At 50.0% G+C, this 24,876-nt stretch overlaps 1 protein-coding gene across 2 annotated transcripts in view; it reads right to left on the reverse strand.

Annotated features, from left to right (window-relative positions):
• SH2D4B (SH2 domain containing 4B) overlaps nt 1-24,876 on the reverse strand; it is a 73,906-nt gene that overhangs the window by 12,679 nt on the left and 36,351 nt on the right. For both annotated transcript variants that reach the window (XM_059662181.1, XM_059662182.1), the window contains exons 5-6: nt 17,640-17,856; nt 13,203-13,327 (exon numbers count right to left, since the gene is read on the reverse strand). In XM_059662181.1, coding sequence (XP_059518164.1) covers nt 13,203-13,327; nt 17,640-17,856 — 342 coding nt within the window. The remainder of the gene's footprint in view (nt 1-13,202; nt 13,328-17,639; nt 17,857-24,876) is intronic.

The raw sequence follows: 24,876 nt of genomic DNA on the forward strand, positions 1-24,876 counted from the left end.
GCCCACAGGATTCAGTAAACATGCCGCGAAAGCAGCACTAAACCAGGCAAATCCGGTGTTACCATCGAATCTCTGCCCGCCTCCCACTTCAACCCCTCCCCCATTGGCCTGACCTTGAGCAAGGAAATCTCTCTTCAATGGTATGTGAACAAAGAGAAATAAGCTCAACCACAGGAGGTAACCACACAGGCCATTACCTCCTACCTGGGCAGGTCAGGGAGGGAAGTCACCTCCCAGCCCAGCTTCCTTAGTGAAACGTTAATCTTTGCCTTGAGCAAGCCCTGTCCATTGTTCTTTGCACTGATAACACACCTTTAAAATGTCAGATGGCTCAGACCTGTTGGCTAAGAGCGTGTCAAATGTCGTAATTTTCCTTGTCAGCCTCAGAACTACTACGGGAAACTCAGTGTATCTGTTCCCCACACACCATCTCTACTCCCACTCCTTGTAATTGTTCAGTGTTAACTGTCCCGCGCCCACCAACGTAAAAGCACAATCCATTTCCCCCTTTTATCCGAACGTGGAGCTCTTCCCTGCTCTGCTTTCTCCTGCCTCCTTAAGCCACACCAATGGATTTCATGTCTCCTATTTTCTCCTTTGATTCTAACTGTATAAAAAGAACTGCAACGCTGCTATTCCGGGAGCATTTTCTCCATCCTTTGAGATTGTGCTTCCTCAGCCCTTGGCTCACATACACTCTTTAAACCTTCCTTTAGTTTGGGATTTCTTCCGTGGACAATAAAAGGATTCACATTAGTGTTACACAAAGCTGAGCCAAATCGAGTGAAATAACGCCAGGAAAGCAATGGCAGCCTCGACCATGGTGGCTGCTACTGCCAAGCTAGACAAAACCAACCCAGCCTCGGCCTAAGCCACGCAAGTCAAGGGGCTGAGGCAAAGCCAACAGCTGCAATCTGGAAACTGAGGCAGAAAGCCAGCATACAGATCAGGCTCCTGATAAGGGCTAAAGGGGCAGGGTGCACCGGCGACGCGACAGCCCGCAGGTCCCCAGGCTCCTCCGGGCACTGGGCATCAGAGCAGTCCGACTAACTGCTGCGCCCCCTGTCGGGCCTCTGTAGAGAAAGGCAAGGCCAAGGTCAGGGGACAGAGGCCCGAGGGCAGCAGCCCTTCCCCGTGGTTGCACGTGGTGAGGATTGAGAAGGCGAGGAACACAGAAGGGAAGATGAGCGCCAGCATAGCCAGTCCAGGCTTGCGCTCACTCTCCCAGTGTCCACACACATGAATTCGCAGGCAGGCTGTTTGCAGCCAGCAGCTCCTGACCCCTCTGCTACTGCTGTGACACACACACACACACACACACACACACACACACACACACACACACACAACACGGTGCTCTACCTGACCCCTCCCTACTCACCCCCTGCAGCCCACACAGATGCTCTCAAACACTGCCAGCAACTTCACATTTGCTATCAAAATAGTTACTTCATTGGCGCTAATCAAGAGCAGCGGAAGGGAAGGGAAGGGAAGGGAAGGGAAGGGAAGGGAAGGAAGGGAAGGGAAGGGAAGGGAAGGGAAGGGAAGGGAAGGGAAGGGAAGGGAAGGGAAGGGAAGGGAAGGGAAGGGATGAGGAGGGAAGGGAAGGAGGGATGAGGAGGGAAGGGAAGGGACGTTTAAAGGATGCTGTCCTATAATGAACCCATAAATCCACGTGTTAGCAAAAGCTAGAGCAGGCCTGGGATTTGGTTCCCAGCCCCTCCGCCGCCTCCATGCCGGTCCCTGAAATCATTAGCTCAGAGCTGAACCTCAGTAACCAAGGGAGCTCCTCTGATTTCTGTCAGGGCTTCTCCCCGAAAGGAAAGAAACGCAGGCAGCCCAGGCACAACCTTTTACTTTTGATGGGTCTCAATTTATCCGATGTGCATATTTCTCACAGCTCTCACTGCGGCTACGCCTCACTGGCTGACAACTCCTCCGTTACTGCTCAGCTATTTCTCATTCGTTTCCGTGCCTTTTCTTTCCTATTGCCATGCTTTGCAGACAGATCATTAAGGAGGCTGGAATCATTAAGCTCTTCACTCTCAAGAGCTTATCAAAGCATCCGAAAGCCACGGAGATAGTGATGGATGAGCTGGAATGCCTTCATTTTTGTAACTCCAAACGAAACTTAACCACGGCTCACTGCTGAGGCAGGGCTGCCCTGGACAAGTGTCTTGGTTCCAGATATATTTATGCACAAGAGGCAATATCCATGCCCACAACCGCCTGCTCTGAGCTGACACACCAGGTTCAAATCACTGAGGATTGCAACTACCGGCAAAATGACTTCTGAAGCTGCCTGCACGGGATCCTGTGTAGCCTACCCTCAACTGGAAGTGTGAGCTTAGCACTTGACTGGTGCTGACCGTGCTGTCAGTTTCACTAGGGCAGTGGTCGGCAAACTGCGGCTCGGCAAACCACATGTGGCTCTTTGGCCCCTTGAGTGTGGCTCTTCCACAAAATACCGACTTCTGCGCATGGGCCACAAAGTTTCAATCGCATTGTACGTGCGCGCCCACACGTGGTATTTTGTGGAAGAGCCACACTGAAGGGGCCAAAGAGCCGCATGTGGCTCACGAGCCGCGGTTTGCCGACCACAGCACTAGGGGACAGGACAGGTTCTTTCTCTCTCCGTGGTGGACATCGACTGGTCTTGCCCATTCAGGACCATCTGTCCTTCGCTGGATAGGGGATGGTGACCTTCTGAAAAACCACACCTTCTCACTCAGTCTATGCCCTTGCTATGGATGGACTCTGCCCAACATCAATGGTCATGTGACTCAAGCCTAGCCAATTAGAGAGCGCATTCCTCTGGCCACGGTGATTGGTTCAGGAATGGGCATGAGCCCAAACCAGACCAGCAAGCCAGAATGTTGGGGCTGATATTGGGAATCCTGAAAGAAAAGTGTGCTCTCTCTTCTGCTGGATTTGACCTAGGAGAACGCAGGCATAGTGCCACAGCTGATGTGTTGCTTGAGAATGGAAACAACATGGGAGTGACAGAGCCAAGAGCTGGAGTGAGGCTGGGTCCTTTGCCTGGATCAAGCAAGGCCTGAAGCTGGACCGACCTTTGGATTTTTCAGTCCTATGACTTATTATATTGGTTTGATTTTCTGTTAATTGCAAGTGAATGTAAGTTATGCAAGGGCAGGGAAGTTATCAATTTTGTTCTCCATCACACACCCTGTACTTAGCATAGTACCTAACACACAACAGAAACTTTTAATAATCAGCCAATAAATTATTAAATGCCTTACACAGGGAGCCTGTCTCCTTGTACTCCTGCCCAGGTAACTCAAAAACCCCAAATACTGCAAGTCCCTGTTTCACTCACTTCTCTGTGCCTCATTCCCTCAACTGTGAAATGGGCTAATGGTAGGAGCAAGTGCAGAGACATGGTGAGGATTAAATACGTTAACGTGTGTGAAGCACACAGAAGAGTGTCCGCGCACGGTATCACCTCTCCCAGAGAGTAGCCTGAGGAATAAATGCAATATTGGAAGCTTCACGTTCACTTGACACAAGGTCAGCGCAAAGTAATGTCCAATAAATGATCAGCGAAAAGATAAAAGCCAGCGTGACCCCACAGGTGCAGCCAATCCATCACAGCCATGGATTCCGACCAGGGACACCTAAGGAGTGGAACAAGGTCAGGTGACCTCTGTGCACCTGCAGATGGATGCAGCCCCAGACAGGGTGCAGGGCTGGGAGCAGAGCAGGGAGCTGGGTCTCAGCCTCTCTCATCCCCTCAGCCACACCCCCTCATGCAGGATGAGTCTGCATCCCTGCAGCAGCCCTGCCCCTCGCCACCTTCCCACAGTCAGATGCCTCTGGCAGAGAAGCAGGGAGACAGGGAGGAAACATTAACGACCTAGATTTCCCCGGAGGGACTGAGTTAACTAAACAGACTCAGCCATGGAAGAGGATGAAGTTAATTTTCTCCCCAGCTACATGCAGGGGAGAGCGGGGAGCTGATAACATCATGGGATCAGAGAAATTGTAGAAAATGGTAGAACTGCATTTCTTTGTGCACTTAAATGAGCTTGCAATGTGGCTGCACAAATGTTGGTAGCACCCACCGTCTGCAGCGGAAACAGGGTATCCATGATGACTGCAGGAGAAAACACGCATCGGTTACACATGTGAGCCATGCTGATCCCTGCAGGACCCCGGGGTAGGGCCTCCTCCTGCCGTGCACCCCTGGGGCTGGCGAGAGGAGCGTGGCTCAAGGCCCAAAAGCAGCAGCATTATTTGTCATGGACCCTGCAAGCAGGTGGCTCTGGCATGTGAATCTATAAAGAACTCAGCGACTAAACAGAGGGTGCTTTGAGTCTGAGAAACTTTGAACAATTAATATAAATATTCATGAGTCCTCACCCTCAGAAAGGCTCCTCAACCACTGCAGGGCTGGACTTGGTGCTCTAGCGAACGTCAAGGCCACTGTGTGTGCTTCTTGGATGAGTAGAGAGAGAATCTTGCCTGGTGGGAAGTAGGTGGGGGTGTGGGGGAAGGAAGATTCCTGAAATCTGCTCTACGCCCATCACACTGGACCACCCACAGCTTCGTGGGCCTGGCTGAGGGGCTGCCAGCCTCAGGTTACACGCCCCGGCAGTGGGTGCTCACAACTCCCAGAGGGAGCGTGTTCCACCTCAGGGCAGCCGAGAGCTAACAGGCCAGACTGAACCAAAGGCAGCACCTGGCGGCTTCCACTAGCCGCTCCGTGTCCTGGCCCGGAGGCCCCTTACAGGATGGAGGACCTAGTGGTTGACGACAGTGGCTGTGTCCCCCACCGCAAGCCTTCCTGCTCAGCCCCAGGCCTCCTCAGGAGAATGTGAGGCCAAGGGCCTGGGTGGCTGGAGCCCTGGGTGCCAGGGCTGGGGTGAGCTTACCCTGGGGGGCAGAGGGAATTAGACTCCAGGGCCTGGCGCACAGAAAGCCCAGGCAGCTTCCTGGAGGTGAAGGTCGCACCTGAGATAGGAACTGCCCGGAGTCCAGGAGGTAGGAGGAGGCTTTTGTAGTCACCAGAAATACGATGAGGCGATCGGAAGATGATTAAGGCAATTCCACCCACAGAAATCACAGCTTTGCTTATTGTTACCCTTGCTTCTTAAAATCCAGACAGAAGATAAAAAAAAATCAGTTCTATGAAATCCAAGTCATCTGGGTCCCCCAACCCCTGTTCCTTCCCCACATTTTAGTTACCCACCCAGTTGGTCAGAAACCAAAGAGAGCTCATCAGAACACCCAAACTAAAAGGGCCAGGCAGCTCAGAGACAGAGGGTCTGGAAACAAGAACGCAGAATTTTTAGGGTGAGGGCATGTGCCTGTGCCGGGGGTAGGGGAGGCTGGGGGAAGGTCAATTGGGGGAAAAAAATAAAAGGAGACATATGTATTACTTATTTGTAATACTTTAAACAATAAAAAAAGGAAAAGGAGAGAACGCAGAACTATAGCCAGATAAAAGGAAAGAGTTAAACTTTTGTGACCACTGATCCTTTCTTAAAGCAGAAAATAATTTCACTCTCTTTGTAACCCTTTTTTGAGACTTTATAGCCAGTGCACCATTTTTTTTTTTTAAGAAGACAAAAGATTCCTTTATTTCTTAGTTGGAACAGCTTTAAGCAAGAACTTAAGGGGGAAAGTAGGTCAACTGACCTCCTTTTGTCCTGTTTAGAAATGTTGCATTTGGGATCAGAGCTGGTGGGAAATTTCCATTCCACTTTCTGCGCGAGAGGAAAATTATCAATCTGACTTGACACGATGGATCGAGACACGCTAACAATCTTTCCAAATGGCCCGTGAGTTACCTCCCACGGCCTTGAAGGAACATTTCAAAATGAGTACCCCGCTCGCTCGCAGTGAAAGAAAACTCAGACTTGTGCTTATTTTTAGAGTAAATAAGTATCATCCCCCTTCGTGTAGAGCAGTGGTTCGCAACCTTCTGGCCCTTTAAATACAGTTCCTCATGTTGTGACCCAGCCATAAAATTATTTTCGTTGCTACTTCATAACTGTCATGTTGCTACTGTGATGAATTGTAATGTAAATATCTGATATGCAGGATGGTCTTAGGCAACCCCTGTGAAAGGGTCGTTCGACCGCCAAAGGGGTCGCGACCCACCGGTTGAGAACCGCGGGTATAGAGTCATTTGATGTCGACCTTTTCTTTCCTCCCAAGTGACAGCAGTGTATGAAGCCACAGTCCACTGGCTTCCAATCCCGATGTGCCTCTCCAAAGGCTACCGCGTTCATTGTTCCGCGTAACCAATGGAGCGTGTATTGCATGCCACACATGCTCTAAACCAGGGGTGGGCAAACTTTTTGACTCGAGGGCCACAATGGGTTCTTAAACTGGACCGGAGGGCCGGAACAAAAGCATGGATGGAGTGTTTGTGTGAACTAATATAAATTCAGAGTAAACATCATTACATAAAAGGGTACGGTCTTTTTTTTTTTTAGGTTTATTCATTTCAAACGGGCCGGATCCGGCCCGCGGGCCGTAGTTTGCCCATGGCTGCTCTAAACACTTTACAACATTAATGCATCCAAACCCCATAACATCACTACAGAGTCGGTGTTATTACTTTCTCTGCCTCTGGTTTCTTCAGCTTTTCCTTGCTTACCATGGACCTGGTGCCTGGATCCATGCTGCCAGGTCCTCATTCTAGCTGCCACCTCTAATCACCGGAGTTTCCTATTCTCCCACTGACCTTGGGAGCCAAGGACAGGGGCCTGAGCTGGCTCCCTCTCTGCCCCTCAGCCCCTCAGCTCCTGAGAATCATCACAAAGACCAGGCCAACACGCAAGACTGCCGGGCAGCGTGCGGGAGGGGGCGGGGGGGGGTCACCAATGGACAGCACGGGCCAGCCAGTCCAACCCCGTCCTGCTCATGCAGCTCAGAGAAGTGACCTCCCAGTGCATGTGGTTAGGGGTCGAGCCTAGACTCCATTCCACTCAGCACTGTCTCCCAGGGCACAACCTTCCCACCTCTGTGGGGGCCGCCTCCCTGCAGGACCGCCCGGTGCGCCGGCCCCTTACCTGCAGGACTCCCGGAGGGCTGTGCAGAGGGGTCACCGCTGCCCACGCCTCAGCTCCTGGACCAGACGCTACCAGCAACAGAGAAACAAGGCCAAGCCCTCAGTCCTCAGCCCACAGACTCCCACGCCCTGGCCGACCTTCGGTGCTCCTGACCCCTGAGCAAACTTGGAAGGCTCGGCAGGGCCGTGGGCAGGCCCAGGGTCCCAGAACAACGACAGCAGAGCGTGGTCTGGGAACCACACTGCAACGCAGATGCCAGGGCAGAGGGCGCCCAGGCCCGACTCCCAGCACCCGAGCAGGGTCCTGCAGGGAGAGTTTTCCAAGGCCGACCACCATCCACTGTATGGCTCCATCCCCTGCCAAGCCCTGAGGGCAAGCCGAGACAGTAAACCATGGACCACATGGGGACTGTTTTCTAGGAGCAAAGCTCAGAAAGAGAGATGGTTTCCAACTGAGCCACTGTGCAAAATTATTAATTTTAGATACATGTTGAAGTCCAGAAATAGATTTTTTTTTCCCCAAAGCTGAGCTTACATACACTCCTTTTTCTCCGGAGCACTTTTAGATTACCAGAAGTCTCTCTTATAACCCCTGGACCGTAACAGAGGAAACTATCAAGAACCCTGAGGTAGCAGCGGGAAGCTAGATCCCCGCCCATTTCCCTAAGCTCTGCTCCCCAGAGGAGTGACCCCACTCCTGGCGGTTGACCTCAGATGCCAGGAGAGGTCAGCTCTCACACTGACATGGCTCATGAAGGGGGGCAAACCACGTTTGTGGACTTGATCTTCATAAAGACCCTGTGAAGTCCATGCTATCATCCCAGTTTCACAGGTGAGAGTTTAGAGGACACAACCAAGGTCACAGAGCTGCTCGATTCTAGAGTGGGCCCATAGCGGCAGCTCCTTGTCCACACTGCTCTTTGCATTGCACCACAGCACATCCAACCGGGTGAGAGGGCCGGGAAGGAAATATAAGTCCCCTGCATCTGAAACCCAGCTAAATTAACCAGGCATGGTTTACCCGGGATGGAGGGAGGGGGGCGCGGGGGGCGGGAAGCATTGATATTAGGACTGTGACAGAGTGCATTATTGGTTCAAATTCTCCTCCCCTCTCTGGCTTCACACCCTTTGCCATAGGGTTTTGCAGTTCCTCACACGAAAGGAGCAGGATATATTTTCCCACTCCTCAACTCTGTGACATACTGTGACAATGGCATGAGGTGAAAGAGACCCTGTGCTGCTTCGAAGACTAGACTGCACGAGTCTAGCCTGCAGCCACTTGCCCCCTGGCCCCTGAGGAGAGCACGCCTGGCAGCGCCTGGTCCCAGGAGGCGCATGAGAGATGCGTGGAGCAGAGCCACCACCAGGCGGGAGCAGAGCCACCAGCCAAGAGCCCCAGCCAACCTCCAGCAGAGACTCCCCAACAGCCGCTGGTGGCTTCCTCTCCGTAAGGATCAGTACAAGAGTCCTAACGGGATGCTATCAGGGAATTCCCACACTGGAAAGAAGTCGGACCGAACCAGTGGTTCCAGACTCTGGAATTTTCGGCCTGAATGAAGTTACTCTAAAGAGCTGGGAATCCAACATGAAGCTGCTACCTTTTTGCTTCTGAGCAAAGGTAACATAAAAATAACTACTGCTTACTAGTGCCATCAAGCCATAAAATATAGGACACGTTGACACTAAACTGAGGACGGAATATCATCGTAGAGTATGACTTAGTCCTTGCCAAGCAGAGAGAGTTGGCCACCCTCCATATGTGAGCCTTTCTCTTTCGTCCTGTCACAGAGCAATGAAAACTAAATAGCTCCAGTCCACATATTAGCAACTTGCCTGCACGCTTTATGGTGGAGCTGCCAAAAGAACATGAAATCACTTACATAAATTGCGAAGCTGAAATCATGGTCTGTTTGGTCTGGGACAATATAAAACTTGTTGGGGCTTTTTTTGGAGTTGTATTTTTTTTTTTTTTAATCAGGATAGGAAATAAAGCTACAGCCCTGGCCGGTGGCTCAGTTGGTTGGAGCATCATTCCATACACTGAAAGGTTGTGGGTTTGATCCCCAGTCAGGTTGCATATGGGAGGCAGCAATCAATGTTTCTCTCTCACATTGATGTTTCTCCCTCTAAAAATCAATAAAAGCATGTCCGCAGGTGAGGATAAAAAGAAAAAGCTAAAGATAAATGTGAGCACCTCTGTCTTTCCTTCTCCATTGTCTGCCTCAAGCCTCAGAGCAACCTGTGTCCTGCCCAGCCCCCACCCCACAGAACTTTTAGTTGCACTACACAGGTGCCTAAGATGCTGGTGCTGTGCTTTCAAGAGTATAAGAATGCGTGGTTCAAGCAGGAGCTCTGAGGGCTACAGGGACACGTCATGGGACAGAGGTGAGAGGCAGTGAATCCCGGGACCAGCTCCAGGGAAGCGTGGCTAAGTCACTTAGGAAAGTGGACCGTCTTCTTTCTGAGCATAAAGAGCCACTCATCTCCTGGGAGGTGTGGAGGCCAGGGAGTAAGAAGGGGTCTAACAGCGGGTGGTGGGTGTAATAGACTCTACTCCCACACCACAGGGGCCAGGCTGGCTCTGGCCAAAGGAACCTGGGAGCAATGGCACATGCCAGCTCCGGGCAGAAGCCTTGGGGGCCACCATGAGGTTTGCGGCTCTTTTCCCTTTGTCACAAGACCACTAGACTTTCCAATGGACCATTCAAGTTTCCAATAGACCACTAGACTTTCCAATAGACCATTCGAGTTTCCAATAGACCATTCGAGTTTCCATTAGACCAGTGGTTCTCACCTTTGGGTCGCGACCCTTTTGGCGGCTGAACAACCCTTTCACAGGGGTCGCCTAAGACCATCCTGCATATCAGATATTTACATTACAATGCATAACAGTAGCAACATTACAGTTATGAAGTAGCAATGAAAATAATTTTATGGTTGGGTCACAACATGAGGAACTGTATTTAAAGGGCCAGAAGGTTGAGAACCACTGCATTAGGCCATTTGAGTTTCCAACGGACCATTAGCATTTCCAATAGAAACAGCTCCTTCAATCTGAGGCCCGTATCAAACTCCACAAGCGCATGGGTGTGTGACATGGGTAAGAAACCTTTGGGTTGGTGGAAGTTGCTGAGACTTTGGGATTATTTGTTACTGTGGCAGAACCATGCATAACCTGACTGACACATGGGGAGGCCATGAATTGAGTTGGAGAGCTCAACAATAGTGAAACAGAGAAAGACAGTGAGTTTGTCTTGTCCTTGTATAGGGGCAGATGAAAAGCAGAGGTGAAATCTTCCATCGCCACTTATTAGGCCCCAATAAATTTAATTTTATAAATAAATAAATAAATAAATAAATAAAATTTAGAAAGAAAAGCAGAGGTGAAGGTTGAATACAGAGATGCTAACGCATGGGTAGGGCTCCGGCCCCAGTGAGCACATGGCACCTAGGAAGGCTAGCCTAACCTCTTACATGTGGCTCTGGGTTTTCTGATTGCTCTTGGCTCAACCTCACTCACCAGGCCCTGAGGAGACTCACACACCCACCAGGGTCCAGTGCAGAGAAGCAAGGGCTGTTCTTTGGAATCTGAAAGACAGGAGTCTCATCCCAACTCTGGCCCTTCATTTCTGCCTTCGCCCATCCTCATGGATACTTCCTATGGCAGGCTTTAGGGAAGATGGACAATGGCCTGAGTTTCACAGGCTTACAATTAGTAGGAGAACTGACGTCAAGCAAATAAGGAGATAAATACCAGTGGGTGAATAATATTAAATAAATACAATGAATTGAGAGAAATTGGTGAAGGCTGCTTTGGGTAAGGGGTTCAAGAAAGGCCTCTCTGAGGAGGGGATCTTTCAGATGAACAATGGGAATGTGTTAGGCATGCAAAAAGGTAGGGAAACAGCAAGTGCAAAGGGTTTGAGGTGGGAAAGAAAATGGCTTGTTTGAGGAACAGGAAAAAGCCAGAGCTTCAAAAGCAAGGAACGAATTATGGCATGAGGCCAGCAGCAGACCGGTCATTGGGACCTCGTGGGCCCCAGCATGGAGTTGGAAGTTCATTGCAGGTGTGGAGGGAAGCGGGGGGTAATGAGCAGGGAGTGCCAGGACCTGGTTTCTGGTTAAAAGAGTCTCAGGATGCTGTGCGGAGAGTGCCTTGTACAGGGGCCAGAATGAAAGCGACAGACCAGTGAGGACGCTCTGCTCTGTGACCTTCATGTCCTTGGGCAATCCCTTATCAGTGCTACGCTCAGTCATCCCATCTGCAGAATGTGCCTACTGTCTGCTCTTCATAGTTCACAAACTCCTCGGGCTCCTGGAGGTGGGAATGAAGGCGCACATGGCCTTGCTCGCCCCTGCATGGTTCCTTCTAATCACTCCAGCTGCCTTTCCTGGAGCTAGAGCAGTAATGGCGAACCTTTTGAGCTCGGCGTGTCAGCATTTTGAAAAACCCTAACTTAACTCTGGTGCCATGTCACATATAGAATTTTTTTTTATATTTGCAACCATAGTAAAACAAAGACTTATATTATTGATATTTATTTTATATATTTAAATGCCATTTAACAAAGAAAAATCAACCAAAAAAATGAGTTCGTGTGTCACCTCTGACACGTGTGTCATAGGTTCGCCGTCACTGAGCTAGAGCCACATCCCGAACTTGCCTGTGTGGGCCTCCCGGAATCTCAAGACCCCAGAGTCTCCAGTGCCTACTGTGACAATGGGTTCATCTCTCCGTCTGGATGGGATCGAGGACACCTGGAGGCTGGCCAGGAATCAAGACAAATGCAGGGGAAATACAGGGCAATGTGGAGGCCAGTCAAGCTCCCAGGAGGCCGGCAGAAGGGAAATAGAGGCAGATAAAGGTAAGACGGGTGCTAATTATGGCAAGAGAGATCAATCCTGACCAGGGGAGTCCTCAGGCAAACCTGGGCTCAACACTGATGAGGGAGGGAGACTCAGGGAGCAAGGCCAAGGTGCAACTTATCCAGAGAACCTGACAGCCTGGCCAGGCTGCTGGGCAGTGAGAGACCACATGGAGCAGAGAAGAGCTGTGTCAGCGGAGCCTACCCTGGATAAGCCAGCCCCGGTTGACCTGACAGCTGTCTGGTGACATATGAGCAAGCTCAGCTCAGATCATCTGAGGCTGGCCCATCCCAGAAGAACTGCCTAGTTGACTCAGAAACTCATAAGTAATGAATGCTTATTTATTTTAAGCCACTGAGTTTGGAGGTAATTTGTTACACAGCAATCACTGACTGATACAGAGGGTATGATGGCCAGCGGCCCTTCCTATTTCCCTGTAGCAGGCCTCCGCTAGCATCACAATCCTGTTTCCCTGTTCGAATCCTGCCTACATGTTCAGCTCACTGGACTGGGTCATGAGCCATGAACTTGACTTTACAAGTTTCTTTGTGACCTTAGAAAAACGTCTTCCCCTCTCCGGGCCTGTCTTCTGATCTGTATGAAGCAACAAAATACTTCCAGGAGCCTCCCAGCTCTCAGGTTCTATGTTTGGATAACTCTGACCTCCTCGTGCAGCCATTCTGTCATTTACTCAGCAAGCATTTGCTCGGAGCCTGCTGTGCACCAGGCCTCAGCCAGGTCTAGGGATGCAGGCTCAGACAACAAGATGCGGACCCAGCCCACCGGGAGCTCATGGTCCACTGAGAGCTCACTGTCTTGTGAGTGTAGAGAGGGTGCCTCTGAGGAGCCTGGGTGGCCACGGAGGCTGTGAGGTGAGAGCAGTGGGCAAGAGTCGTGTTCATCTTTCCCAGCAGAAAGAGGGCTGCACATTCAGTGCCCAGGTGCCTCAGCCTCCGGGCTCCTGCTCAGAGATCGGCCTTGGTGTCCTAAGGCCTGGAGAAAGGTCACTGTATTTCAGCACATGCCCCGGGGAAATCAGAACGTGTGCCTTGAGCTAAGCATACTCCATGTGCAGGTAAATGACAGAAAGGGGACCTCGGTCCACTCTCTCACCCAAGGGGGCCAGGAGAGCTGACCCTTACCCCTGGGAGACGGGCCCATCTTTGTGGGAGAGTGAAATGAGCAGTTGCGAGTCCTTTACTCCCCTGATTGCAACAGCCCTTCCCAACCTCCTTCCCAGTCTCAGAGAGAGGTGGGCCTGTGGGAGGTGTCTGCGGGGGACCCAGTGCTGTCCTACCATGGAACCAGGGGGCGATGGCTTTGGTGTTCCTCTCGAAGCCAGCTTGGCGAGGCAGCTGCTCCTCCTTGAACCAGCGGACTATGATTTCTCTGGAGACAGGACGCAGAGGGCGCTCCCAAGTCCTGCAGAGAAGAGAGAGGGAACGTGGGAGAGTCAGGAGGGAGGGGACAGAGGGAGGGAGGCCACTGTGCGGATGAATAAGCACGGTGCCCATACTCACGCCTGCGGAGAAGATGCAATGAGCCAGGTACTTGAAGACACTTTGCAGATTCGAATGTACCAGCTGTGATCCTTGTTCCCCAAAGAACACTGTGATCACTTGCTTTGAAAAGAGCCACACAGGTGGGAGTGGGAAAGAGGACGGGCGAGGGTGTCTGGGGGAAAGAAAAGGCACATTTTCCCTCAAGGATGGCCAGGTGTGAGCGTGAGCGTCCAAGAAGAAGGACCCTAATGTAACAGAAGCAAAATGACAACCATGTGAGTGTCCTCTGTCCCCCACCCACACCCCACTAAAGAGAATTCCCGTCTGTCCCTCAGCGTGGCCCCTCCCCAGCCTTCTCAGGGGACACCTGCCTTCGCCAGCTGCTCCCTGCTTCCATGTGGCAGAATCAGGACAGTGAACAGAGAGAAACCGAGAACCCCAATTGGCTGTGGCTCTGGCTGGGGCTGTGGCTGAGATTCACCACCAAGAAACAAAAAGGATAGGACAGAGGAAAGTTGGGGGGACAGAGGATGGGGGACAGAGCACTGTGCTGGCTGACTTGATAGATTTGAAGGGGGTCTGGGGAGGGGCTGAAGATAGTGAGCGTGAGATGAAGAGAGGCACTTGAAAAATTTATGAGTCACAAGTTACATATTTTTTATATTTTCTCACAATCAAGCCAAGATTTTAATGTGTTTGTGTCTGAACTGTGGTTCTTGAATGCATATGGAGGCTGGGCCGCCGAAACAGCCCTGTTACATTGGAGCTACACCGACCGGAAGCACAGTTAGAGTTGGACGACACAGGGCACATAACAGGCACACGCCAGCTACCTGCTGAATGACTAGCCACGTGCACTGGTCTGTGTGATGATATCTACGTGAGAGCACAGCGTCTGATGAGCAGCCTCTGGCCCGGCTTGAGCAACCTGGGAAATTCTTACTCTGTCACTGCCACCCACCGATAGTGCTGGCATTTAGACTTCACCAGTCGTCATCGTTTCTTATAAAACAAGCTGTCCCCTCACGTGTCCTGCATTTACTCTGCGCTAACACTTAGATGCTGCGCTCAGCACTTCCTTGCAAACCCCAGGATGAGGTCATATGTTCACCTGCCCTCAAATGAATCCACTTACACACATACACAGCAGCGAACAGTGTGACGTGAGGAAAGGGTCACAAGGAAGCCAGCGTGTGAGGTTCCATCGCACGGCTTACCGCCAACAGCCGTGGCGTTTGTTCCCAAAACACCCTCCTTCCCCCGCTGCCTCCCTTGGCAATTCTGCACCCCACTACCAGCTCTCTCCTGCTGACCTACACTTTGGGGTTCCCCTCCCAGTAACCCAGAGGCCCTGCCTCTTTATTATGCAGCACACGGCAGCCCTGCCCCAGCCTCTTCCTTCACACTCGTGTTCCCCAATAAATAACTGCTCCAGGGAAAAACGTGTCTGGTTCCTAGGACTCATGTTCCTTAGAAGGCAAAAGGAGGCTATAAACAGCAAGAAAGACGAGTTCCCTCCCGTCCCTCTGTTCTGAGCAGACTCGCCAGGTCAGGGATGCTGGGATGGTGCTGTGGGAAGTCACCTGGCCAGAAGCCTGACTCCTGCACCAGCAACAGCGTGTCTGCCCTCGGCACAGCCAGACCCGGGTGTGCCCAAGCATCAGCGCTGAGCGCAGTGTGGAAGGGCACTGGGCCCCTGGGGCAGCCACGGCAGGAGGCTGATGCAAGGCCTCTGGGGGCACTGGGTCTGCCGCCCCATCTGCATGGCCCCTGGCCCCCCTTGATGGCAGCCGATGCTCCCCTACTGAGAGCAATGGCAGCCAGCCTGGAGCCGGCTGCACCATGGCCCATGCAGCTCCATCACGTGGGCCTGCAGGTCAAATCATCCGTTTCCTTTAAAATGACACATTATCCTTTTCCTGGGAAAATGCCAAGAAGGCTTTTGTAGCTATGTCTCCAAAGCCAGGAAACGTGAAAGACAACCTGACCTGGTAAAAGTCAAGAATTCCTGCATGACAGAAAACTTCATCAGAAAAATCAACAAATCCCGCATGACAGAAAACTTCATAGCAAAAGGCAAAGGACAAATGGCAAAGAGGAAAAAAGTGTTTATCACAAACAAAAGGATCCTCTTCCCTAACACTTAAAGACTTCTTAGAAATGGGGGATGAGGAAAAAATACCAACACAAGAAAACCCAGGTGGAGGAAAGATGAGCCAGATATGGAAACACCAGTGGTCCTTAAACAGAGACAAAATACTTGACCTCGTCATGAAGAGAAATCAATTCCCAGCTTTCAGTGGGCATCATTTCCCACACTGAGCAGGAGCTTCACCGCACTGTGGCGAGGCTGCAGAGTGACGGGTTCACTGGCACCACCCTGTGAGGAGTAGGCTCAGTAACTCTCACCTCTGTGAGTGCACACAGGCCCTAACCCAGGATCCCACTCTGAGGAGCCGCTCTTGTAGATAATGGTGGTATGTGTATAAAATTAATGTCTACAAGGTTATGCATTAGGGCACAGTTGGTAACAACCAAAGATTTCTTTTTTTTTTTTTTTTTTTTTTTTATTGCTTAAAGTATTACAAAGGGTATTACATATAACAACCAAAGATTTCAAACAACTCCAATTTCATTAGTAGATTTTTTACAAGTAAATTATAGCACATCCTTGCAATGGAATATTATACTATACTATAAAAAGAAAACTAGCCGAAACCAGTTTGGCTCAGTGGATGGAGCGTCGGCCTGAGGACTGAAGGGTCCCAGGTTCGATTCCGGTCAAGGGCATGTACCTGGGTTGTGGGCACGTCCCCAGTGGGAGATGTGCAGGAGGCAGCTGATCGATGTTTCTAACTCTCTATCTCTCTCCCTTCCTCTCTGTAAAAAATCAATAAAATATATTTTTAAAAAAAGAAAACTAAATAAAAATAAATAGTTAAGAACTAACATGAAAAGATCCCCAAAATATAAATGGGGAAAAAAAACCATAATGCAGAACCCTGTGTAGAACATGCAAAGTTTTATGCACACAAAAAAGAGAGAGAGAGAGAGAATATGACTTCTCATGTTGGAAGCTGCAAAAGGAAATGGCAGACACACTGAGAACAGCAGTTCCCTTCTACTCAGAGAGGGCACTGAAGAGAAGAGGACAGGATGGAGTCGGTCTTTACTCCATGTCTTTTTTAACTTCCTGGTTTGTGAATCACATAAGTGACAAGGAAGGGAAAAGGAGAGAAGGATAGGAAGGAAGAAATTCAGACATGGTCAGCTCTCCCTAGCCTGCAGGGAGAGGGAGACACGGGGAATGAGCAATCCTAAATCCCAATTAAAGCAAAACTCAGACAGCCGTCCATCACCTGGGGGAGTGGACTCTGCAGGTGAGCTGTGGTTCAGGGAGCTGCCCATCACCTGGGGGAGTGGACTCCCTGCAGGTGAGCTGTGGTTCAGACAGCAGCCCATCACCTGGGGGAGTGGACTCCCTGCAGGTGAGCTATGGTTCAGGGAGCCGCAGGCACTTACGCCCAGCTTCGGTGCCCTCACTGGGGGAGGTAGTGGCTCTGTAGTGATGGGGGCACAAATCTGGGACTGATGGGCACGGGCAGAAGGTGGAATGCTCCAGGCAGCCACTTCCCCCTCGGTCCCGGCAATCATGGGCAGTCCCCTAAGTGCCGTCGCCAAGCCCCTCCCCTGACGCCAGCATGTGTGAGCCTCCTGCATCCCACCATGCTCACCTGCAAAGCTGCTACCAGAACCCAGGATGCACCAGCACTGCCTGTGGTTACAGAGGCAGCCAGCCCTGAGTTCCAGGCCACTGGGCAGCATTTACTCCAACTGAGGCCTTATAGCACCAGTTCTTAACCTGCGATCTGTGGACCCTTAAGAGCTTGAAATTACATGCAAACAGTTGGGACTACTTATATATGCACATTTTGGAGTGAAGGGGGGTACACAGCTTCCTTTAGATTCTCAAAGGAATACGAGTCCCCAAAAAAGTTAAGACTCCCAGAACTCCAGAGTTACTAGAAATCTCCAACCCCCACCCCTTCTCCCCTCCTGCCCCATTCCACAGACTGGGACACTGAGGCCCACAGAGGGGAAATGACTGACCCCAAATCTCACAGCAAGTTGGAGGCAGAACCAGGACTGGACCCCCAGTGCCTCATGCCCCCATCCAAGGCCCTGACCCCGCCAGCACCCCCCTTGCCAAGCCCCATCCCCACCAGACCCACCTGACAGGCACCGCGAGGGGCAGCAGCGGCTCTGGGCCCGGAAAGTGGTGGTAGAGTCTGGCCTCCTGCTCATGGCTCTGGCCAAGCTCTTGGAACATGAAGCTGAGGCCAGCGACGGTGCCCTTCTGGATGGCACGGAGCGAAAGCCGCCGGTACTCATCCCGGGCACGCTGGGCTCGGCGCCTTCTCTCCTCGTCAGCGGCCTTGGACCGACGCACTGGAAAGGGAGACAGAGCAGTTGTCCTAGAGCCGCAGCCCAGGCCACACACTGAGCAGCCAGGACCCACGGGATTCCCCACGCAGCTGCATGGAAGCCCGGAGCCAGAGCCGGGAATGGCAGGCCACCAGCCCTAACCAGCAGCCCTGAACTAGCCTGGCCCTGGGGGTAAGGACAGTCATGACAGCTCAGTTCAGAGGCCTCAGGCTGCTCCTGGGCCCTGTTCCAGAATGAGCAGGAAGCCTCGGGGTGGAAATTTACGTCTCCATATGCACCTCCTCCTGCAGTGCCCTGCTCAGAGCAGCTATCACTCCCCTGCCCACCCACCCAGCCTCAAGGGCACCTGGCAAAGTGGCCGGCACCTGCAAACACCACTGTGATCACCCACTCTGACTGCGGGGTTCTCCATGCCAGCCCTGGCTGCATGCCTCCTCTGCACTAGCTCGTGGCAGACACGTCCCGGCACCCAGGGGTAGGTCGGTGGGAGTTTCCCAGAGAGAGGAGGGCGGAAGCCATCCCTGAGAGGAAACCTAGGCTTCGGAGCCCAGTGGGCGTGCCTGTAAGTGCCTGATCCTGAGACACTGTAACGTCTCCCATTCGTGTGCTGAGAGGCTCAGACAGGGCCCAGGGCCGTCATGGGCTCTGCAGTCACCATGCTGCAAACTGAACACAGAAACGTGTGTCCTCCAAGGGCCAGTGACCTTGGAGAGTTTACAGCCCCCAAGAGATGGCAGCACTCAGTGACAGACAGACAGACAGGGTGCAGAGGGAAGTCATATGCAGACTAGGAACTCAGCTAGGGCAGGCCCTGAGTCATTGGTCACACAGAGACTACACCCAGCCTCCCCCACCCAGCGCTAATCCCACCGCTTCTTCCTCTAAAGCCTTCAGTGGCTCCCACTGGACAGGATACAGGGCAACCCCCGTGGTCCTTCAGAGGTGTCCCACGCACCCACTTTCTGCCCCAGCCCACCAGGGCTTTGAGCTCCTCCCACACTCGGTGCTCTGGTCCCACCAAGCTCCCACGCCCCCCTTCTGCAAAGTCTCCTCTGTTATGCATGGGCAGCCGGGGCAGCTCAGAGATGCCAGCAGCGGCCCTGAGGGCACTGAGATGCTGCAGCAGGAAGCAGGACTCTGCCTTGGCCTTGGCAAAGCCAACCCTGCCACCAGCCCAGAGTACGGCAAAGGGTTCATAGAGTCAGACAGCTTTCTTCTTCTTCTTCTTCTTCTTCTTCTTCTTCTTCTTCTTCTTCTTCTTCTTCTTCTTCTTCTTCTTCTTCCTCTTCTTCTTCTTCCTTCTTCTTCTTCTTCTCCTTCTTCTTCTTCTTCTTCTTCTTCTTCTTCTTCTTCTTCTTCTTCTTCTTCTTCTTCTTCTTCCTCTTCTTCTTCTTCTTCTTCTCCTTCTTCTTCTTCTTCTTCTTCTTCTTCTTCTTCTTCTTCTTCTTCTTCTTCTTCTTCTTCCTCTTCTTCTTCTTCCTTCTTCTTCTTCTTCTCCTTCTTCTTCTTCTTCTTCTTCTTCTTCTTCTTCTTCTTCTTCTTCTTCTTCTTCTTCTTCTCCTCCTCCTCCTCCTCCTCCTCCTCCTCCTCCTCCTCCTCCTTCTTCTTCTTCTTCTCTCTCTCTCTCTCTCTCTCTCTCTCTCTCTCTCTCTCTCTCTCCATACATCCCCCCCTTTTTGAGATATGATTGACATATAACATTGTGGAAGTTTAAGGTGACATGTGTTCGTTAGATACATTTACATAATGTAATGATTGCCACCGTAGCATTAGCTAACACCTCGATTACATCCCATGATTATCATTTCATTTTTGTGATGAGAACATTTCAGATCCAGCCTCTTAGCAACTTTCCAGTATAGAATACAGTATTGTTCACTATAATTCTATGCTGTGCACTGGATCTCCAAAACGTATCCATCTTTGTTTAGAAATATTTTTATAGATTTCAGAGAAGAAGGGAGAGGGAGAGAAAAATAGAAACGTCAATGATGAGAATCACTGATTGGCTGCCTCCTGCACGGCCCCCACTAGGGATCAAGCTGGCAACCCAGGCATGTGCCCCTGACCGGAATCGAACCGTGACCTCCTGGAACTATGGCTTCTTGGTTTGTAGCTGGATGCTCAACCGCTAAGCCACACCGGCCAGGCAAAAACTTACCCATCTTTTAACTGCAAGTTTGCATCTTCTGACCGACATCTCCTCAGTTCCACCACCATCACCTCCAGCCTCTGGGAACCACTATTCTACTCTCTGTTTCTATCAGTTAGGTTTTTTTATACTCCTCATATCCATGAGAACATACAGTATTTGTCTTCCTCTGTCTGATTTATCTTACTCAAGGTCCAACCATATTGTTGCAAATGGCAAGATTTCCTTCTTTCTCATGGACGAATAATATTACATTGTGTGTGTGTGTGTGTGTGTGTGTGTCTTCCACATCTTCTCTCTCTATTCATCCACTGTTGGATCCTGGGGTTGTTTTCCTATCTTGGCTATTGTGAATAATGTTCAATGAGCATGTGGGTGCAGATACCTTTTAAATATCCTGTTTTCATTTCCTTTGGTTATATACCCAGAACATTGCTGGGTCATATAGTAGTTTTAACTTTTTTTTGAAGTACCTCCACACTGTTTGCTATAGTGGTTGAATCAATTCGCATTCGCCCCAGCAGTGCACAAGGGTTCCCTTTCCTCCTCATCCTCACCAACACTCCACAGCTTCCCTAAGAGAGTCTCCAAGCCTCAGCTTGCCCCTCTGTCAAATGAGAATGACGTGGAAGTCTGCCTCATTGAGTTGTTATAAAGATTAAATGAAACTCACAGAAACACTACGAAATGCTTCGGAAAAGCAACCTCTTATTAAATCAGGCATCTGAGCCCAAGTCTCCCAAGGTGTGGGGCCAGGTGCCCGGGTGCAGATCCCATCACCATTTACCAGCTGCGTGACACTGAACAAGTCACTTAATCCCCTGGGCCTCCATTTCCTCATAAGGAAAATGGAGATGATAACAGTCACTATTTCATAAAGTTGTTATGAGGGTAAGGAAAGCTAATCACATAAGCCACTTTGAATCAGTAAGCACCATGGTAAGTTAACTGAAATTTTTATTTTCATTAGCCCTGGCACTGCGAAGTCCACAGCAAAGCCATGAGCAGTCTTGGCCCATCCAGCAGGTGGAATCTGCCCTGTGACCATTTGTGACTAGCTTCCCTTAAATTACACTCAAAACCTTAAAAGGTTGCTTTTAGTTCCTTCTCAGGATCAGGGAAGGATTTGGCCTGTATCCCATGAATCTGCTGTGAGAAGCCAGAATGCATGGAGTGCTTTTCATCTAACCCAGCGAAAACAGCAAACTAGCAGTAGGAGCCGCCCTGGGAGCAGCCACGGCAGCGTCTGCCCCGAGCCAGCAAGGATTGGGCTGTCCTCCTGCCCCGAGGACCCACTGTGGCCGTGAGGGCTCACACCAAGCCATCTGCCTCCTCCCACAGCCCTCACCCGGCCCGAGGACTCCCACAGGCCTGTCCTGCAGGTGAGAAGGAGAGGTCCCTTCCAGCTCTGCCCTCCGGTCAGAGATGCACCCACACCTGTCTGGCCTGAGGGCGCGTCCTCAGAACTGAGACCTGGCTCTCCAGGATTGCCGGTTGGACCCTCCTGCTCAGTAAGAAAACCCAAATCTCACAGTGTTTGGGGTCACCCTCACCCATATCAGACCTGGGAATTTCAGCCGCCTCTGGCTGGGGAGGAGGGCGGAGGAGGGCGGGGGCGGGGGAGGGGAGCATTGTGCCTGGTGTGGCTCCTAACTGTCTAGCCTAGGACAAGTCTGCACACCGCTGGATCTCGGCACCCTTCATCCAAGGGCTGCCCAAACTGCCAGGAGGTCCCAGACTCGTGTCCTCATCTGCCCATGGCTCCTGCTCGGTTCCCCAACATGGAGGAGACGACGGAGTGGGTTTCCTCTCGCCAGCGTCTCTGTGAGCAGTTACAGAGCTCAGAGACACAACCAGGCTCGTCATTGCGAGAGGCAGGGTGTCCCACGCTGTTAATGACACATTCGGGCAAGGTGTGCACATTTACCCGCCCAGTGTACTGAGTGGCTACTCTGTGGCATCAAGTTTAGGAGCAGTTTGCATGGGTTGTGTCGAAGGAGAAAGGGCACGATCGCCCATCCTGTCAGTGGGTAGAAAAGGCCCTTCTCCTGTGGAATCCTTCAGCTTTCCCTCCAGCCCTGAATTCTGCTCTGCCCCCACCCATTTCCAGACCACACAGCATCTCCACAGTCACCTGTCTCAGCAAATGGCATTTTAGAATCACTGACGTTTAACCCAGATTCCACAGCACACTCCTTTCTAGGAGGGAAAAGAGTGGAACCCATATCACTGGCCTCTGTGCTGGGCCTGGGCACATGTCCTCACTCAGCTCTTACAATGCCAGCGAGGGTGAGACGACTGGAGTGCAGCTGTGTGTGAGGAGCCACAGCCAGAACCACACAGTTAAAGGAGGAAGGGAAGGGGTTAACAATACAGTGCGTGGTTCCGTGGTTGAGCATTGACCTATGAACCCGGAGGTCATGGTTTGATTCCAGGTTGCAGGTTCAGTCCCCAGTGGGGAACGTACAGGAGGCAGCTGATCAATGACTCTCTCTCATCACTGATGTTTCTCTCTCTCCCTCTCCCTTCCTCCCTAAAATCAATAAAAATATATTTTTTAAAAGCACACAATAATACAGTCCCAATTTTTGTAAATAATATCACTAACCAAGTCATCCTGGCTCATCTCTAAGTCTCTGAGCAACTAGATGTTACTGAACTCCCCACTCCAACAAGTTCACAGTTGAGAAATAATTAAATGAATTTCTGCTTCTCAGAAGCCAGAGCCTGCTCTGCTGTTTGAACTGAATAACTAAGTCTGTATTCAAGTGATACGAAAGGGAACAATGCCCCTTTTTTTCTAACTTGAAGAATTTAATTTAGGTTTTTTTATCAAAAACTGCTGCTCCCAGTAGATTAATGGCCTACTATATCTCTCATATTAAATTAATTGAGTGCAGAATGGCTTTGCTGAATTTGAATGGCACGCTCCAGAGTTTAGCTCACCGTTCTTTAAGAAAGCATAAAATGAGGAATCAAAATCGTGGGACCTGTATTACCATGTCTTCCCTCTGGTTTTTGGAGGTTTTTCCACTTTCTCTTGCCACGCAGCACATTAATTAGCAATCAGGCCGTGCTCGGGCCAGATGATTTCCATTCTCCATCCCAAGGAAACAGCAGCCCTGCCCATAAACTTTCCATCTCGTCGATAGCTACAAAAAGGGAAACACTTCACGAGAAACAGCTTAGAAAGCACCTGGGTTTCTTCCCTCGCATTTCACCCTCTCAACAAGCTCAATTCAAAATGATGACCCCCCATTTACCAATGAAGAGACTGAGAAACTGAGCAAGAACTTGCCCACAGTCACACTAGTAACGGGCAGAGCGAGGACCCGACTGCCAGTCCGGATCTCCTTCCCCCACCATCGTAGCCTCATGTGACTCCACTTGTAATTGTCCATTATTTTTTAGTACAACCTCTGCCCTTCTTTCCCTTCTATTCTGAATTTAAATGAATGAATTATTCTTAGCTCTTGACCATCTTATCTTTCCAGCCTCATTTTCATCATTGCACTTCAGGCTGCAGCCACATTAAAACATGTGCCATGTCCTATACACACAATGACCTTGTTTTTGTTTGGTGCTGTTCCCTCTGCTATAATGCCCTTCCCTGCCTTCTTTGCCTCCCCACTTTTCCCAAACCAATGTCATTTCCTCCACAGGCCTTTCCAAATGCTCACCTTTCTTGATGGAAAAAGATATCCCATGCAAGTGGAAATAAAAAGAGAGCAGGGGTAGCTGAACTTGTATCAGACAAAATAAACATGAAGCCAAAAATGGTGAGGCCCTGGCTTGTTTGGCTCATTGGATGGAGCATTGGCTTGCGGACTGAGGGTTCTTTGGTTCTATTCCGGTCAAGGGCACATGCCCGGGTTGCAGGCTTGATCCCCCATGGGGGGCATGCAACAGGCAGCCAATCAATGATTCTCTCTTATTGTTGATGTTTCTATCTTTCTCTCCCCTCTCCCTTCCTCTCTAAAATCAATAAAAATATATTTTAAGAAAATGGTAACAAGAGGAAAGAAGATCATTATATGATGATAAGGGGTCAATTCATTAAGAAGATATAACAATCATAAATATATATGCCAATTAAATATATAAAGTAAATATTATCTCAGGATTATTGCACTGCTGATTATGAAGGGAGAAATAATCAGCAATACAATAATAATAGGTGATGCCAATACCCACTTTTAATAATGAATAGATTGTTCAATCAGAAAAATCAATAAGAAAACATTGGATATGACTTCACTTAAGACCAAATGAACCAACAGACATGCACAAAATATTTCATTCAACAGTAGCAGAATATGCATTCTTCTCAAACTCACATGGAACATTCTCCAGGACAAGGTTAGGTCCCAAAATAAGTCTTAAAATTTTTAAAAAGATTGAAATCATATCAAATATATTTTCTGATCACAATAGTGTGAACCTAAAAATCAGGAATAGGAAGAATACTGAATAATTCACAAATATGTGGAAATTAAACAACACACTTCTGAACAAGAAATGGTCAAAGAAGTCAAAAAGGAAATAAAGAAATCTTGAAATTAATGAAAATGGAAACATAATATATCAAAACATGGAATGCAGAAAAAGTTATTCTAAGAAGAAAAGATCTCTATCAACCTAACTTGGCACCTTAAAGAACTAGAAGAAGAACAAACTAAGTTCAAAGTTATCAGAAGGAAGAAAAGAATAAAATCAGAGCAGAAATGAGCTATACACTCGAAAAACAATAGAAAAGATCAATAAAACTAAGAACTGGTTTTTTGAAAAGATGAATCAAAATGAAAAGCTTTCAGTCAGACTAAAGGGGGAAAAAAGATACAACACAAATAAATAAAATCAGAAATGAAAGA

The sequence above is a fragment of the Myotis daubentonii genome, chromosome 13 (genome assembly GCF_963259705.1).
Source record: "Myotis daubentonii chromosome 13, mMyoDau2.1, whole genome shotgun sequence".
NCBI classification, from domain to species: domain Eukaryota; kingdom Metazoa; phylum Chordata; class Mammalia; order Chiroptera; family Vespertilionidae; genus Myotis; species Myotis daubentonii.